Raw genomic sequence first — 19,248 nt, 5'->3', positions numbered from 1 at the left:
AGCTGGTCAAGATGGGTAGGGTAGTGAGTAGGATGCAGTGCCATCTCTCTGGGATCTTGGCTTCTTGAGTTTTGAGTGTCCTGCAATTCTGGTATCCCCAGCACCATACAGAGATCTCTCTTGCCTCACGGTAGCTGTACTGCCCCTTTGCCAACGGTCCGCAAATGTCTTAAACCCTGGTGGTATTGGCAAGCTACCAATGCTCCTCATGGGTTTTTTAAAAGCAGGCTTCTTATTGTCAGCAGGAGTTTTGGTTTGCAACAATCTACTTCATCACAGTCGGAAGCAAAATTTCCCTTCTTCATAAACAGTAGGAAAGACAAAACATTCACAGTGAAACCACAAATCACTAGTAAAGGAGAGGATAAGTAAAAAGAAAATGAAAGTCAAGACTATTCATTTGAAAAATCTAAGAAAGGGATGCCAGGGGCAATAGCACAGCGGGTAGGGTGTTTGCCTTGCATGATACCGTCCCGGGTTCAATTCCCAGCATCCCATATGGTCCCCTGAGCACCACCAGGGGTAATTCCTGAGTCCAAAGCGAGGAGTAACCCCTGTGCATCGCCAGATGTGACCTAAAAAGCCAAAAAAAAAAAAAAAAGGAAGGGATGCCATAAAGGTAAGATGTGAGGGTCATGTGTTAAAGAACTGGACACTCTGAGTAGGTATAAGACTAGAATGTCCAACATAATAAAACTACATACCTAAGTACCACATCCTAAAAAGGCAAGAAGTAGAAGTACACAACTGCAAAAAGGAAGACACTAAACTTACATTGTCTCCAATGAAGCTGACAAGGAGCCCAGAAGGAGGTATTTATGTGGTCTACCAAGGCCCCCTACTTAGAAACAAGATTACTCAGCACCAACCCTTTCCCATCTCCCCAAGGCCAGGAACCCCACTCTTTAAGCAAAGGAATAGAAAGTCATCCCCCACCCCCCATACTTCCCCAGGCAGTGTAGTACTTGAGGTTATTTCCACACCCTCCCCCATCATTCCGAGGCCACCCAGAAGGAGGTGTCACCTCCTTTGGAAAACACTGATCTACAATAAAACATATGGAAGTACAGAGATACACAGGGGACAAGATTAGACCTAAGGTTACCAGCTTGTACTATCCACCAAACTTCTGAATCACTACTGCCACACAGAATAAGTCTGAAGGAAGAAATTTTAGTGCTAAGTGAAGCACACCACTTAGAAATAGTAAAACAGAAACATGGGGAGTGAACCACAAGTATATTCAAAAACCAAGCAGTTACCATTTGAGACACTATTTCTAACTCACTCCTTTAACTCTTCAGGGTGTAGATGAGTCAGGAACCTCTTAAACTGATGCGACTGTTCACTTGCCCACTTGCCCAAGACAAGCCACAATTTACAAGAGGAAGTATAAAGTATGTTTACCTGGGAATAACTGGAGGTGCATGAAGAAGTTAAAAGCTACTAAAAATCCCCATTGCTACAGTTAAGGCTGCTTGCTTAAGTAAAACAATTAACACTATGAATCCCTATAACATTAGAGTACATTAGATTTTAAAACTATCCTTTGATAGAAAACTAATCAAACGGCCACACCTACATACCAAAAATCTATAAAAAGTTTAACTTTTGATCTAATAATTTCTAGGAGCCCTTTTAAATTTCTATACAGAAACATAGAAACACCTTTAAAGATTCTTATTGCATTGTTCCATAACTGCAAAAAAATAAAACATACGCTAACTTAAAAGTTCGGTACTGAGGGAATGGACTGACTATGAATCGTCTCTATAATATCTGCTATTATGTCATTAAAGGTATATAGAAAGATTTTTTAAAAGTATGTTGTTTTCATGGGTTAGGAAAAAGAGATGACTAGGAAACCGTTTAGGATAAATGGCAGAAGCAAGTCACCAAACTAAAAATGCCATATAATTTCAAACAAAAAAAATAAACAGGAAAGGCAACAGCATGTGGGAAAACCGCTGTTATTGCCAAGGAAGACTATATTAGTGATAACATATCAAATTATAATGTGTGTATAAGAATCATGAAAATTGTCATTGGATATTAGCAAGCTCAAGATGAGACTGGCAGTGAGGATGGGGTATGCTGTGGGAAAACACACATACATACACACACACACACCCACACACACACACACACACACACACACACTCTCACACACGAGAGCCCATTTCTCCAAAGAACTGAAAAGTATATGGAAACACCTCATTCCATTGGGTTTCACTGATATTTGTACCAAACTGAAGATCTGTGACAACTCTGCGTCCAGCAAGCTATCAACACCAGTTGACAACATCATGTGCTCACTTACCACCTGAGTGTGTAAACACTGATTTCTAGACACAATGCTATTGCACTTACTGTGTAAAAAATGTGTATAGATACTGGGGGAACAAAAAATTCATGTATCTGAATTTAATAAGATATTAATTTTATTACAGAGGTCTCGAATCAAACCTTCAGTATATCCAAGGAATGCCTGTAGTTCATAAGAGAAATTCATAAAGTTTTTTTATACTATTAGTCTTTAAATTTTTCCCTTTTTCCTTTTCCTCCCTGTTTTAATGATAAATAATTGGAAATCATCCACATATATAGTTAAAGACTACAGCACAATGGTTTGATTTATATATGCTGTGAAATGATTTGTACAATAGATTAAGCTAATCTCATACGGAAGCAATTGTTTTAAAAAAAAATCTTTCTCCTTGTCATGAAAAATTAGAATTTAGTCACTTAGCAACTTCCTTATACATCACAAAGGAGAGTTCTGCATTTCCCAATACGTCACTTACACATGTTTATCTTACAGCTGGCAGTCCCTACCCATTGATAACCCTCCTCTAGTTTCCTCCACCCATCCTGTCTCTGAAAACCACAAACATAATCTCTTTTTCTATGAGTTTTTTTAATACTCCACAAATGAGATCATCCATTATTTGTTTTTCTATGTCTGCTTAAACACAATGCCTTCAAGGTCCAACCACATTGTGGTAATTGGTAGGATTTCCTTATTTTTTAAGGCTGAATAATATTCCATTTAAAAATATTTACCACTTATTTGTATTTTGTATATTTACAACAACTTTTTATCCATTTATCTAGCTACAGACACTTAGATTATCCCAATTCATGGGTGCTCAGTGGCTATCCCTGGCTCCGTGACCATATGCAATGCCAGGATGAAAGGAGGGGACATGTTGGCTGCGTGCAAGCAAACCCCTTATGCCCTGACCTCTTCCCCCAGCCCTCTGCCCACGTCTTGATTTGTGAACACTGCTGCACTGACCGTGCTGGTGCGGGCATCCCTTCGGGTTACTGCTTCCATTTCCTTCAGACACACTCTGAGAATGCAATACTGCACTTGGTCGTTCTATCTTTAAATTTGGGAAGTCTTCTGTCATGGTTTATAGCAGCCATCCTCCCCAAGACACCACAAGGTTCCCATGATCCACATCTAGGTCAGCACTGATCATTTCTTGGTAGTTTCACTACTTTTTCTATGGGGAGAGGGAGTCGGGGAGGTGAAGTTGGGCCACACTTGTCATGCTCAGGGCTCACTCCTGACTCTGTGCTCAGGGGTCACTCCTACAGACATGCAGGGGGCCACAGGCAGTGCCAGGAACTGAACTGGGCTGGCAGACAAGCACCTTGGCCCCTAGATTATCTTGGCTCCTATCTAAAAAATTTAAAACAAATTTAAAATGACTACAGAGATCAAGCAATGACACAAAACAACACCCAAGTAAGTCTGACTAGCACGCATTGAGATTGGATCTACAGGAAGATGAGAACAGGGCTGGGAAGGAGAGTCATGTTTTTAAGAAGATGGGGTGGAGCTAAGTCTAACTGGTAAAACTTGGGTAGGAAAAAGGTGGAGGAAGAATAATTCTTGTGGACAAAAAGGCAAAGTGTGACGGCAGGGCTAATCTGCACAATTAAAGGTGAAGGCAGTAAATTTCATGTCATGTTTTATACCACTCAGAAGAAATTAAGTGTGAAGTCTAGATAATGAAGTTAGAGTAGAAAGTCTTCTAGAAGAAAACTTTCAGGGAAACTTCTAGAGTTGTAAAAGCCAGAAAGCTGGCCAGATTATAGTGAGCCCTTAACATCAGATTAAGGACTCTACAGTTCATCCTAAATTATCTACGTACTAACAGTATCACTACTACCTTTAATTTTATTAATATAAGCAATCTGTTAACAAATAATAGACCCTTAGTTACCCAGAGCACATTGGATCCGGCCAGTCAAAGCACCAGGAAGTACACAATGAATGCAGGTCTAAGAGTAGGGTATTCTTTCCGTTTCCATGGTAAGATTTGGGCAGAATCTCCCTTACATAAGGTATTAGAAAACTGCTTCTAGAACACTATCATGAATATCTCAATGGGGTGGCTTACTCAAGTAAACATGTTTTACTCCACATAGTAGTTACCACCACATGAGTATCTCTAATAAGCTCTGAAAGTGGAAAGACCATGGGGGTTTCTTGACTTCGTGTGATATAAGACATGACTTCTCTAACCCTCAGTTTTCCCATTTCCCAAAGAAATTGCACATCTTCCTCAGAAGAATTGTCACAGTGAGATAGCAGGACCTAAGGTGTTGGGGATAATGTTAAGTATATAGTCATTAAATGTTTGACTATTGGTTTTCTATAAGTAAAAAAATTCCATTTAACCTCCTTAGGGTTAGAACTTTGTCAGAGTTCAGAGGAAAGTATAAGGAATTCAAGGTGTGTGTGTGTGTGTGTGTGTGTGTGTCGGGGTGGGGGCGATGGCATCAGATTTCTTTTTCTTAGTGGGGCCAATGAATAGCATTTATTAACTACAACTAAAATTTAGTGAAAATATTCAAATTCCAAGTTCTGTTTGCTCCCTTAACTTAAAGTGTAAGCCTTATTTGTCCCTTAATTTACAAATGCGCCCGAGTGTGTGTGACCTTGGGGCCAAACAGCACACACTCTGCGCTTGGTTTGTTACGATGGCTCTAGACACAGACAAGATGATCACGGCTGTGTTCCAATAAAACTTTAGTTACCCCAAAAAAGCAAATAGGCTTCAACCGGTCTGCTGGCCACTATAAGGCGGCCCCTCATGCTATCTACTACATGCTTGTGTCTGTCCAAGTTCGTATGCTGAAATCTAATTCCCAATATGCTAATGTCTGAAGGGAGAAGAGACCTTTAAGCAGTTATCAGCTAATGAGGACAGAGACCTCTTAAGGAATGGATTGGAATCCTTATAAGAGATCCCAGGAAACTCTCTGGCCCCTTCTCCCAAGTGATACCTATGAACAAGAAGGCAGGCCTCACCAGGCAATCAATCTATTGATATACTGGTCTTGACTACCAGCCTCCAGAGCTGGGACACACAGCTAAGTTTATAAGCCACCCAAATCATGGTGGTCTGTTACACAATTCAAACCCTTAAGACATGGATTAAAGACAAGGTTAAAAACTAGAGATCAACAAGGATTTGCAAAAAACAGTTATTAGACAAGAATAGAACCTAAACCTTGTTGAGGGATCAAAAACTATTAAACCCAGTAATGAACCCTGTTGAACCCAGTAATAGCCCAAACAACAGCCACAGCTGGGCAACACAGATTGGATCAGGCCAGTCAAAGCACCAGGAGGTACACAACGAATGCAGGTCTAATGTATGTCTCAGGAAGGCACTGGACCTCACATTCGTTGGCTACCCTGGGTTGGGTCTCAAGACTATGTGGATGTTCCTATCACTAACCACCACCAAGCTAGTGCAAAGCCTTTAGAAGGCGAAGAACCATTCACAACAGACAAAATGAAATGATATCACATTGGGGAAAGTGGTAGATTTGAAACCACTGCAGTCTGTATTTAAACCTACACCTGCGGGCTTCATACCGACCAGTATTTAAACTTGCATAGTAAGTTTTATTAGCTGCCCAATGCCTCACAGATTTATAACCAGCACCAAATCTATCCCCAGGCATATTTCCCATCATTCTCTCAATCCGCCTTCCCTCCTTGCCCTTTATGCATGCCCATTTCTCTTCTCAGAATGTTTTTACTTCTTTCCACTGTATGAAGATTACTCCTAAACCCTGCCTTCTACTGAGAAGCTCTTCTTAATAAGCAAAAAAAAAAAAAAAAAAAAAGCAAGTAAAGTCTGACTGAAAACATACAATCACTAATAAGTTTTCTCTTGTGAGACACAGTAATCACCTCAATCACAACTTTACCATGAATCCCTTTTCCTACCAAAGGCAATTGTTACTACTTCTTCCAGCAGTTCCTCCAGTAATATACAATGAGCATGACTTTCTATAATTCATGATGTGTGCATGCATTCATATCCAATATGAAGTTTTGCTGGAACACATGCCTATTAATGGAAGTACCACCTGGCCAGGAATATAAAACTTCAACTTGGATGCTATACCAACATATATTACCCCAGCAGTAAGTTTTCTCATTATCACATAATTAATCAATCATAAATTATACCAGACTAATGGTCTCTCATTGATTTCATTTGCATTCCCTGACTACTCATGATACTGAACACCATTCCATTATCACTGTTTGTTGGCCTTTCAATTTTCCTCTTCCTTGAAACATCTACTCAAACTCACATACATACATACATACATACATACATACATATATATCCCTTAAGCAGGGCCATTTCCGACATACAGCACAGTTGCCAGGCACAGGTCTAGAGGCTCAGGCTCAGTTCTAGATTGTGAGATTTGGCCATGGGAGTATCAGGTGGCAGCAATCTCTCAGCACCTCCAACGGCTGGGCGTGTGCCCTGCTCCCTGAGCTATGTCACTGGCCCTCTCTCCATTCCCCCCGTGGGAAATGCCAGTATTCTGACATTGACCTTTTGCCAGTTACCTCATAGCAAACATTTCTCCAATCTGCGGCTTATCTTTCTATTTTCCCATGTTCCCCAACCCCACCTCATCCCCATTCACAATACAGACCTGGAAAGGGGCCTGGGCTGAGGGGTCAGTGGGGTGGGTTTACTCTGCCTCCTCTCTTTATATACAAAGCCTGTAGCAAGCACCAGGAGGCCCTTTATCTAATCGTACTGGACATTACCTTTCATCATTGTGTGGTTGGTTTTAATGTGATCAAATTGTCATTTTTACTTTTAAGCTTATTATTTCCATAAAAAAGGGGGGGAGGGGAGGCTTAAAAAAATAAACCAGAAAAAAAAATAAAGGAAAGCTCTTCTTGGGGTCCAAAGATAGTAAAGGGACTAAGGGGTTGCCTTGCCTGTGGATGACCTGGTTTGATCGCCAACAGTACACATGGTCCCTCTTAAGCACCAGAAGTGACCCCTGAGCACAGAGCCAGGAGTAGGTTCTGAGCAGTTGGGTGTGGTCCAAAAAAATGAAAGAAAAAAAAAAAACCAAAAATTTATCTAGCCCATTTACTGAGAGATACTCCAGTCTGACACTTTACCTATTTAAAGTTAACTATTTGTGTGTAGTAGGAGGTAAAGATTTTTTTTCTTGTTTTCTATAAGGTTAATATTCTACAAAACTGTAGAATATTGTCACTTGTAATTAATTTGAAGGCATGTTACTGGACTCCATACTTACTTAATACTGGTTATTCAACTATCCTGATGTTAATACCTTACTGTTTTAATTAATATCACTGTGTAACAGCTTAATATCTATTTTTAAATGCACTCATCAATTTTTATTTTTCTTTATTCTGCAGTCAGCTGAGATAGGATTATTTTTTATGAAAATGATAATCCATTCTTTTTCAAAGTCATAATGAGAAAGTTTCCAGTCTTTAAAAATATTATCTGTATAGGGGCTGGAGTGATAGCACAGCGGGTAGGGTGTTTGCCTTGCACGCAGCCGACCCGGATTCGATTCCCAGCATCCCATCTGGTCCCCCAAGCACCGCCAGGAGTAATTCCTGAGTGCATGAGCCAGGAATAACCCCTGTGTATCACCGGGTGTGACCCAAAAAGAAAAAAAAAAAAAAAATTATCTGTATAGATATTCCATCTTATTCCTACTTATGCCTTTTGCTCTGTTTCCATGCCAGCCTTGCCAAATGTTTGTCTGTAAGCTATATTAGTGTCTTTAATTAGATTTTTATTTTATTAATTCACTAACTTCTATGAACAGCAATTTTCAACCTTTCTTCTATCCAAATGCCTACAGGTTCATTTCAATATTAACCTCTCTAAAACTGGGATGTCTCTTATGTTTGAAGTCTTGGAGTCACCACTGGCCAGGCAGCAATGATGATGCCAATGACACCACTGATGAATGTGTGACACAGGCCAAGAATCAGTTCACCAAAAGAAATGTACTGGTTTGATGATCCTCGCTGGCAGCAGGCTGGACAACTGTACCTTGTCACTGTTAGCCAACAAACTTGTTACTGACCATCTGAGGAAGAACTGAAAGTGAGTCTCCTTGGAAAACCTCCCACTTGCCACGCATGAGGCTCGATCCATCACCTCACGACCCCAAGGGACCCCCAAACAGCAGTAACCCCTGAGCACCACCAGATAGGGTCTCCCAAAAATTAACAAAATGCTTTACTGGACCAGAGATATGACTCAAGGTGGTGGTGCACAGGCCTAGCACGCGTGAGACCAAGTTCAATCTCCCAACACCATGTGGCCCCCTGACTACTGCCAGGTGCTGCCCCTGTGGTTCCCACAAGCATCACTGAGCCAAGCATTGCAGTGGCCCCTGAGTATAGCCTCAGTGCCATTAGTACCACCTGGCATAACCCCTATTTTTTAAAATGTTATATCACCAATGCTCTTAATGACCAAGGAAACAATAGAACATAGAAAAACTCAAACCTCTGCTATTCAGCCAAATGTTATTTAAAAGACTTAGGCCCAACATGGAAATCACAAAAAATTTGAATGACTTCTCTTCCTTTTATAAACATGAGTGACATGACAAATCTTTAAATTTCAGTGACGGTTAAAATTCTAAGTGGTAGAAAAATAATACTGCTATTCTTGATTTAAAAAAATGCACATATATATATTCTTGGGCAAGAGAGCACACTACATAGGGCACCTGTCTTGCATATGACCAACCCCAGTTTGACCCCCAGCACCGCTTGGTCTCCCCAAGAACCTTCAGGAGTGATCCCAGAGTATAGGGCCAGGAGAAAATCCTAAGCACTGCCAAGAATGGCCCCAAAGAAATTAGGGTGTTTGCCTTGCATGCGGCAGACCCTGGTTTGATTCCTCCGTCCTTCTTGGAGAGCCTGGCAAGCTACCGAGAGTATCCTGCCCACACAGCAGAGCCTGGCAAGCTCCCCTTGATGTATTCAATATGCCAAAAACAGTAGTAACAAGTCTCACAATAGAGACATTACTGTTGCCCGCTGGATGAACAACAGGAAGACAGTGCTACAGTATCTTAAGGTGGGCTGGAGCCATAGTACAACAGGGAGGGCATTTGCCTTGCACGTGGCCGACTGGGGTTCAACTCCCAGCAGCCCATATTGGTTCCCCAAGCACCACCAGGAATAATTCCTCAGTGCAAAGCCAGGAGTAACTTCTGAGCATCGCCGGGTGTGACCCAAAAAGCAAAAACAAAAAACAAGAAAACCAAGATTTATGGGGCCAGGGACAGGCTCAAAGGGCTGCAGCACATGTTTTGCATTCAATCCCAACACCACATGATCCCAAGTACCTCTGGGTATGATCTCCTCCCCAAAAAAGGTTTAATCTAATATAGTGCAAGCACTTACACTTTCCTCTGTTGTCTGGCCATGTTTTATAGACTTTGGCATAGTTTTTTCAATGTTTTTCAAGCCTAAGTATTTTCTGGTAGTAGGCCCTGAGCACCACCAGGGCTCTGGATTTCATTCTTTACCCAACATTATTTAAATGTCTTTGGTTTTCTTTTCTAACTTCTAAACATGGATTGGTGGGAGAAACTGGCAACAGTTCTGCCATAAATTTCTCCTTTCACTGTTTGAGGTCAGACAGCATGATTTATAAAGTTATCTTTGGTCTTTGTTGAAATGTCTTGTGCCTAATTATATACATGTTCCACATTCATTTAAAAGTATATAGTCTCTAAATTGGGGAAATGTATGGCTCTGTGCATGTGCTGTAGACCAAGTTATACATTGCATTTTTTGCTACTCTTTAAATTTTTAATATGCATCTGACTGGAAGTCTAAAGCATTTTAATCAATATCTCTAGCCTTCTAAACTATATTTAGCTAAACTAAAAACTCATCTTGATCACTTTCCCAACCAGCTGACATCTCCAATTTCCCTAGTATTTTAGCTCTACCTTGGTGTTAGCCCCTAGAAATTAGTCATATTTATCTTTGTTTCATAGTTGAGATTGGTTCATTCTGACTTCTTATATCCTACTTTCTCTGAAGCTGCACTTCTTTTCTGAAGTACAGTTTTCAGAATGGTTCTTCAATAAGCAGTCAATTCTTATTTTTTGTCTGAAAATATTTATATTTGATCCTGTCCTCAACTTTGAATCCTTGAACTGAATATGAAATTCGAATCTCTTTCAACACTTGGAAGATACTCTATTTTCCTTAGGCCTCTGGTTGATGAAGTGACATCTGCTCTCTGTCTGATGGTTTGCTCCCTTCTCTCTTTTCTGCTGTCTTTAAAGTGTCTTTGATGTTCTGCAGTTTTACTGAAGTGTATTTTAGACGGAGGTTTGGGGGTAGAGAGGGGTTCCATCTTGTTCTATTTAATTCCACCAGACCTTCTGAGTCTTACACTTTAGAATTCTTGTTATTTTTTTTTAACTAATTCCAAATAATTCTGGACATACCATCTCTTCAGATTCCATCATCTTCAAATCCCTCATTCTGTTTCTCCTTCTGGAATTACTGTTAAAAATTTGGCCTTTGGGGCTGGAGTGATAGCACAGCAGGTAGGGCGTTTGCCTTGCACGCGGCCGACCCAGGTTCAATTCCCAGCATCCCATATGGTCCCCTGAGCACCGCCTGGAGTAATTCCTGAGTGCAGAGCCAGAAGTAACCCCTGTGCATTGCCAGGTGTGACCCAAAAAGCAAAAAAAAAAAAAAAAAAAATCGGTCTTCTCATCAGTCCTTTATTTCCTGTTACCTCTCTGTCATCTTACTCATCTTAGACATCTCCACATATCTGATTCCCAGACTTTCCTCTTTATCTCTATAACTATTACTTATTTACTGAGCTTTTCCTCAAATTTCACAAACTACATTTTTCAGCAAGATTTTTTTTTCAGAAGTGCTTGTTTCATGTCTTTCTTGGAAGGTCCATCCTTTAATGACTTAAAATATACTCACTTAAAATATACTCAGTTAAATTCTCTTTCAAGCTGTCATTTTACTAGCCTCAGGTCTTCTATTCCTCCTGCTAATAAACACTGTCGTTTTTAATGATAGGTTCATCTCAGATGGCTTCTTCTTTCTTTACGAATCCCTTGTAGTATAAAGTATGAGAGTGTCTCTTGGGTGTACTTTCTGTTTCTTCAAGTGGCTGCAGCATCACCAGGTTGTAGCTCCATTTTTATATTACAATCACCAGGGGATGGAGCCAGAGAAATAGTGCAACATGGTCCACCCACTGAATACTTTTGAGCAAGTATCCTTCGCCAAAGCCATTCCTAACCCATGTGAGCTGGCGTAGGGTCTGGTCTTTGAAAGCAGCTAACACTGAGTTTATAAATGATGTTATTATATGTCAGGCATTATAACTCATTGGTCTTAACCAAAATCTTATGATTTTGTGATCCTTATTATCCCTACTTCTGAAATGAAATACAAGTTAAACGATAGTTAAATGTGGTCAACGATACACGGCTACTAACGGCAAAACTGGAATTCGATTCAGGTAATTTGTCTCCTGATCCTGTTCTACTAACCTGCACTATTTATACCATATTTCCTTCTACAACTGGATCTTATGATTATTATTGCATTTATTATACATTTTTGTTGCATGTTTATCAATCTTTCCAACTACACTCTGAGACAAAAACATGGTTTACTTATGTTGTATTTCCATTCCCTAGCTCACAGAAGTCCCTCAATTTGTTAGTAAATTAATGAATGGCAGAAGGAAATACCCCAGTCACTTTAGTCCAGTCCCTCTTTTTCTCTTGCCTGCATTAAAATAGTATGCCAACAAGTCTCCCTTCCTCCAGCTTCTATTCACAGCTTGCCTACAGATTCCAATCAATATTCTCTCTGATAATCACCACATGGCAATGTCATCCACTACTTAAGAATCTTTAAGACAGGGCCTGGGGAGACAGTGCAACAGCTAGGGTGCTTGCCTTGTACATGGACAACTCTTACGTTCCCCCAAGTACCACTAGAAGTGATTTCTGAGCAGAAAGTCAGGAGGTAAGCCCTAAGCATCACTGGTGTCACCCAAAAACAAATAAAATCTTTAAGACAGACACTCTCCACTGTCTATAAACTCTCAAATTCTTCTAGCATGACATACAATGTCGTTCATGATCCAACTTCTGCAATCTCTTTCCATTCCAGTCCCATAACCCATCTATATTTAACTTCTTGACAGTCCCTAAGTATGCCAAGAAACCTCATGCTTTATCCACGCTGGTTCTTCTGCCTGGAATGGCCATCTCCTCCTCCCTCGACTCGAAAACTTCCACTTCTTTTTTTCCAGTATACAGTTCAAATGTTTCCCCTACATTTCCTCCCAACGATCAATTGCCCCAATCCTAGACTCTCCTACCATTATGCCTTTACCTCACATCCATTTTGCATTGTTATCTGAAAAGCTATTTCCCAAATCAGACTATGGGATCTTAAAGAGCAGGAACCAGCTCTAGGCTATCATTTTTATTACATTATCTTACATAACGTGTGCCCCAAACACTAGAATGAAATCTGATAAATACCGTAGAGCCTAGACTCAAGCAAACTTAGATATGAATGAACACAAGGTAAACAATTATTCTGAGATTAACTATAGATCAGAGTGAAAATATAAAGAAAAACAAACACTGCTGCTTAAGTTGAACTCTACAGGGTTGAGCTATGGTAACTGATGTTTCATTGCTGGAATATAAGATGAGGTTCAAAAAATAAAAAGAAAGAATAAAAAGAATACAAGATGAGGTCATCTCATCCTGAGTTAAATTCGCGTACACACACACACACACACACACACACACACACACCCCTAGGATGTAGCTCAGTTCTACAAAGTGTTACTCTTATGTAATGTCTGAGGGCCTATGTTCAATCCCAGCACACACCCACCAACTCCACCCTCCTCCAAAAAAAAGTTAAAAACAAAACCACAGGCACAAGGCAAATGTTTCCTGCATTAGCACAACACAGCAGTTCCTGTATAACACTCTCAAGTTCTGGAATATGTGTCACTCAAGATAAAAGGTTGAGTCATTTTAGACATTTTGAAACAAATTCTAAGGAGGGGAATTCCTATCCCTTCATACTAAGATCACATGGCTTCATTATTTATCGGCCCTAATTGCAATTCAGGATGCACACACGTAGCAAGCATTGTCTGCCAGCTGCGTAATAAACCAGAACCACTTGCTTTTCATGGAAAGAGGAAATTTTTTAAATCTATGTGTCAATCTTAACTGAACAGGGAAGTTGAGATGATGAGACTTCAATATTTTTTCCTTATTTTCTTTTCAGTGCCAAGGATCAAACCCAGGATGTCACACATGTGAAGTATGTACTCTACACTGAGTCCTATCTATTCAATTTTGAAATATATTTTTAACACTACAAAGTGTTTTGATTGCCAACTTATAATCACATCACCCTCTTCTCACATTTCTTTAGAAAAGAAGTATTCTAAAATGATCTTGGTTTCAAGTTTAAAGGCAGTATAGTTTAGAATGATGATTCTCTTTTCTAAAAACTACGTTCTCTTTTCTAAAGAATGAACTAAATGAACTAATATTCATCAGTTAATCTGAGACTTAGCTGCTTAGTTGTAAATATAACTTCTTACATCCACATGGTAAAAATATTTTTCAAAATCAATGAATGAGGAATTTCTTTACATTTAAAATACCATACAATCAGCAGGTCTAATATGGTATCCAGATTTTTAAGCTTAAAGAAGCAATACCTTTGAATATTTCGTTTATGTCTCCAAGGACCCAGCACAGAGGAATATACAGAGTGGACTCTCATTACCTACTTGCTAAATCCTGTTGGAGATGTACACGTGTAATAAGGAACACATACACAATGAACCACAGATCCTCAAAGAACATAAAGCTGAAATCTGAGTTCATCATGAAAAGATAACAGACTTAGCCTTTACACAAAATGACTTCTTAAACAAGAACAACTAATGACGTATCCACAAGTAAATTGACAATGCAGAGAAAATTCAAGTATTTCACACATTCAATAAAGTTCTAAATTCTTTTTTATTTTTTGCTTTTCTGGGTCACACCCAGCGATGCACAGGGGTTTAGTCCTGGCTCTGCACTCAGGAGTTACTCCTGGCGGTGCTCAAGGGACCACATGGGATGCTGGGAATCAAACCCAGATTGGCCGCATGCAAGGCAAATGCCCTACCCGCTGTGCTATCTCTCCAGCCCCTAAATGTCTAAATGTTTTAAAGCTTGCCAACAGTTGGTAAAGAACAAAAATGCCAAGAGTATGACCAAAACCTTTAACAAACTCCTGTGGTTTTCCTTTCCTAGGTTATTTAATTCTTGAATAGTAATGAAATTTGAATAAACTTTTTAAAAAGTTTTAATTGCAATAAGTTCATTTAAACTCCATCGTATTTACTACAAAATTTTATCTCTGGTATTGTAAAACAAATCTAATTTATCCATGGAATTCTGTTAAAGGAACATTAAGCAAGGCATTTACGAACACAGCTAAAATTACAAATTCTAATGTTTCATTTGAAAGAGCACAAGTAAATGTATATAAAACTGTTCTAGTTTTTTACTAAAAGCCATCATGTACTCTTAAGAGTGAATAAGGCTGGGGCTGGAGCAATAGCACAGTGGGTAATGCATTTGCTTTGCACGCGGCCAACCCAGTTTCGATTCCCAGCATCCGATATGGTCCCCTGAGCACTGCCAGGAATAATTCTTGAGTGCAGAGCCAGGAGTAACCCCTGTGCATCGCTGGGTGTGACCCAAAAAGCAAAACAAAAAAAGAGTGAATAAGGCGATGTTTTAGATGTTTTAGCCTTTCTTAATGGGTTATCCTTTCATCCCACTTATCTGCTAGTAACACATAAACTCTAGCTGACCTCTCCCTTCTGTTTTACTTGGGGGCCACCCAACCCCCAAATAGAGCTTACTCCTGGCCCTGTGCTCAGGGATCACTCCTAGCAGAGACAGGGAAACCAGTATGGTGCTGGGGATCAAATCCAGGTGGGCTGATTCCAGAGCAAGTGCCCTACCCACTGCAGTCTGTCTCTGGCTCCTGGTCTCTGTTCTGCTTCTCTCCTGTACAATGAGTGATGTAGATTAAAACAGTGATTAATATTTTTTGTTCTTGTTGTTTTTGTTTTGGGGCGGCACCCAGTAGTGCTCAGGGATTATCCTGGCTCAGCATTCGGGAATCACTCCTGGCAGTGCTTGGGGGACCGTATGGGGTGCTAGAGATTGAACCAGGGTCGGCCATGTTCGGGCAAGCTCTCTGCTGTACTATCTCTCAGCCTCCTCTTTTTTTGCAACTCTTTGAGAGTCTGGTGAAATCTACAAGTCACTTCTCCATTAAAATAGTATATAATGATATATATACACACATATGGCACTTAATGATTTTATAAGCAATCATTTATAATAGCTCCAAACTGTAAATAATTTTACTATCCAATAATATATGGTTAATTAGTCTATATACATTCAATGAAATTTATTGCAACTATAAGTAGTGAAATCTATGTAAGGATAAGAAAAGACTTCTTGCATGTAATTGTTATATAAAACAAGGTACAGAGCAGTGTAGAATAACCAACCTTCTGTGTAAGATCAAAAATAAAATACTCAAATGTTCGTGTATAAGCATAAAAAAAAAAACTTTGATGGGAGTAAGAAATACGAAAAGAACTAGGGGGAACTTTTCGCTGCACACTTTCTGACATTTTTGTCGGAATCATATGAGCACACTGCCCATTACCATTTTAAACAAAAAATACAATATACCACTTCAAAGAATGAGCTCAGACACCTGCCGAAGCCAGAAGATAATTCCCAAACTCTATAAATCTTTGATTTAAGCAAGATTCCACAAGTACGTTTCAGAGGAAATAACTTTCCTTGTGGTCCTCATTTTACAAACTAAAATGTATCTGGTGACGTGGCGGACGCTAATTTGGAATCTCATTTCATGTCATTTTCCTTAGTCACAGATACTACTCAATTCAGGGGCAAAGCCCTAGTGGAGCTCAGTTCTGCTGGGGCGGCTCGCCAGCCACTTGGGCCACAGGGGGTGGTGCTAGGGGGGCTGGGGGGGGGCGTGCTGGGTAGATCAGTTCGGAGGACCAAGCTCAGGGCCTTGCACCTGCCAGTCAAGCCGTCCACCGCAGGGGGGGTTGTCTCTCCCTGACCCCAATCTCTCTTCTCTCTCTCTCTCTCACACACACACACACACACACACACGCACACTTCATATCAAACTTCCTTAAGGAAAGAGCTCACACAAGTCATTAAGCCAAGCAGGAGGGCGGGCAGGTGAGAGAGTACAGCGGTGAAAGCGCTTGCCTTGCACGAACCAAGCCTGCTTAGATTCCGGACCCCGTCTAGGGTCCCCTGAGCACTGCCAGGATCCCTCAACACAGCCAGGCGTGACCCCGCGCCAATCTAAACAAATTAGTACCAGGCAAATATAGGGGGTCAAGGCACGCGCTTAGCGCCTTGGGGTTTGATCCCGGGCACCCGCGGCCGCCCCAGTGTCGCCTGCCGCCTAGCGGGCCGGCTGGGTACCGCAGGGCACCCCCAGAGCACCTCCAGGGAGGCGCCCCGTTCCCCCCAATGACAGCCCCTATCTGTAAGAATGCTGTAAACGGGGCCGAGGCCATGGTAGGGCACTTGCCTTGCACGCCGCTGACCCGGGTTCAATCCCTGTAGCCCATATGGTTCCCCCAAGCCCACCAGGAGTGAGGGCACTGCCAGGAGTAAGCCCTGAGCACCGCCGGGTGTGGCCCCAAAACCAAAGAGAGGAAGACAAGAGACAAAGGGGGGGAAAGAATAAGATTCTCGGTGAGCACGACGCGGAGGCACAGACAGTTCCTTAGAAGTAGCAGGGTCTGCAGAATCCAAACCCAGACACAGTCAATGCCCCGTCTTCCCGAGCGACAGGCAAGAACCAGGGCGCACACAGACAGCCCTCCCAGGTCACTTCTTGGAAATCTCCTCTTGGGTCAGCACTTTTCTCCCCGGAGCTGTCCCTGGAGTGACAGCCCCTTATCAAGTGCATTCCCCCCCACACACCCACCCATTAGAGGTCAGTTTTGTTTTGTGTCCCCACCCACCCACCCCCCCACGGGCCAGGTCCTCTGTCAAAGCCCACCAGCAGGGTGGCGAGGCGAGGCCAGGCTGCAGGAGGGGAGCGAAGCAAAGAAGTTGAAGGCAACGGTTCTGCAAGAGACTTTTAATTGCCGCGAGGAGAAAGCAGCGGAGCGGGCCGCAGCCCCCACCTCCCACTCCCACTCCCACTCCCGCCCGTCCGCAACTTTCAGACCCCGTCCAGGGGTGGCCTTGTTTGTTTGGTTGGTTTTGCCTTTGCTCTTCCACTCGTCGCTGTCGGGCGCTACAGGAGTGCACGACCCGCAACGCGCTCGGGGCAAACACCTGGCACGGGCTGCTTCCCCGCCAGGGACCGGGCTCGGCGCTCAGCAGGTATTTTCCACGATTTCGGCACCAACCGACACGTGAGCTCCTCCCCACCCACTCTCCTCGCTCGCTCGCTCCGCACCCCACTCCAGCCCGTCCCGCCCCGCCCCGCCCCGCCCCGCCCGGCCCGGCCCAGCCCAGCCCGGGTGCAGCCCCCCGCCCCCCGGAGAGCTCGCCCGGCCCCGCGACCACCCCCCCCGCCGCTCCGCCCCACTTCTAACCCCCAAAATACCCGAAAGCCGAGCCCTTCCTCCGATGCTCCCCGCTAACCACCCCCCGGCCCCGCAACCGCCCCCTTCCTTGCAAAACAGACCTCGAAATCCACCCGGGCCGCGCGCGCCCCCCTCCCCGGCCCAGCCCCGCGCGCCCCCAACTTGTCCGGGGACTGCCACGCCGCCTGCAAACTTCGGACTTACGTAAGGCGCGGGCGGCCCCGGGCCCCGCCTCCCCCCGCCGGGCCCCCGCGGGGACGGGGGACGCCGCACCTGGCTCGGCGGGCGCGGCGCGCGGCTCCTGCTCCGGCCCGGGCCCCGCGGCGGCGGCGGCGGCGGCGGCGCGCTCGGCCCGCGCCTCGGCCTGGCCGTCGCGGCGGGCCCGACGGCGGCAGCGCGGGCAGCCCGGGCCCGCGGCGGCGGCGGCGGCGGCGCGCTGGGCGCAGCCCCGGCACAGCGAGTGGCCGCACGGCAGGGCCGCCGCGCCCCGCGGGCTCCCGCGGCAGCCGGCGCAGCCCGGCTCCTCGGGCCGCGGCGACGCCCCGCTCGGGGCCGCCGCCGCCTCGTCCCAGCGGCCGCGCCGGCGCCGCCGCCCCAGCGCCGCCGCCGCCGCACAGCCGCGCGTACTCGGGCCCGCCGCCGCCATCTTGCTTCCCGTGCCAACCGAGGGGCGGGGGCGGCGGGAGGGCGGGGGCGGGGCGCCGCGCTGCATATGCATGAGGGGGCGGGGCCGCGCGCGCCCCGGCCCGCGCTCTGCCCGCCGCTGATTGGCGGGGAGGGACGCCTCATTACTATGGAACGCGGCCTTCGGAGGGGGCTGGTCGTGGGCCGCCGCCGCCGCTCTCTGCAGTTCCCCTCGTCGAAGCAAACCGGGTGGGGAGCGGGGGCGATTCGTTTGGAACTGCTGCGCGATTCTGAACTTCGCGACGCAGTTAGCACTCTGGCAGATATCCCCGACCGCTGAGGTTGACGTGACGGGGGGTCGGGGTCGGGGGAGGTTGGCAGGGAGGTGGGCGTGCGAATGAATGATCCAGACCCAGACCCGAGTGCTTGCATTCTGGAGAGCGAGGCTTGGCTCGCTGTGACCAGCAACTACTGCCAAAAATAACAGCTTCTCCTCCATTATCATCTCATCTCCATATCCTCCCACTCCACATCCCTTCCTGAAACTCTCCTCTCT

The 19,248-nt window shown here is 44.0% G+C and overlaps 1 protein-coding gene and 1 pseudogene across 1 annotated transcript in view; both read right to left on the bottom strand.

Moving 5' to 3' along the window:
* RNF169 (ring finger protein 169) overlaps positions 1-18,714 on the bottom strand; it is an 83,210-nt gene extending 64,496 nt beyond the window's left edge. The window contains exon 1 of the mRNA XM_056116428.1: positions 18,342-18,714. Coding sequence (XP_055972403.1) covers positions 18,342-18,714 — 373 coding nt within the window. The remainder of the gene's footprint in view (positions 1-18,341) is intronic.
* LOC130025642 (uncharacterized) lies at positions 6,965-7,079 on the bottom strand (annotated as a pseudogene).
* Positions 18,715-19,248: the final 534 nt, after the last annotated feature.

Source organism: Sorex fumeus, unplaced genomic scaffold (genome assembly GCF_029834395.1).
Source record: "Sorex fumeus unplaced genomic scaffold, SorFum_2.1 ptg000030l, whole genome shotgun sequence".
Taxonomy (NCBI): domain Eukaryota; kingdom Metazoa; phylum Chordata; class Mammalia; order Eulipotyphla; family Soricidae; genus Sorex; species Sorex fumeus.
Note: the sequence above shows the minus strand (reverse complement) of the source record. Positions and strands in the feature narration are given on the sequence as shown.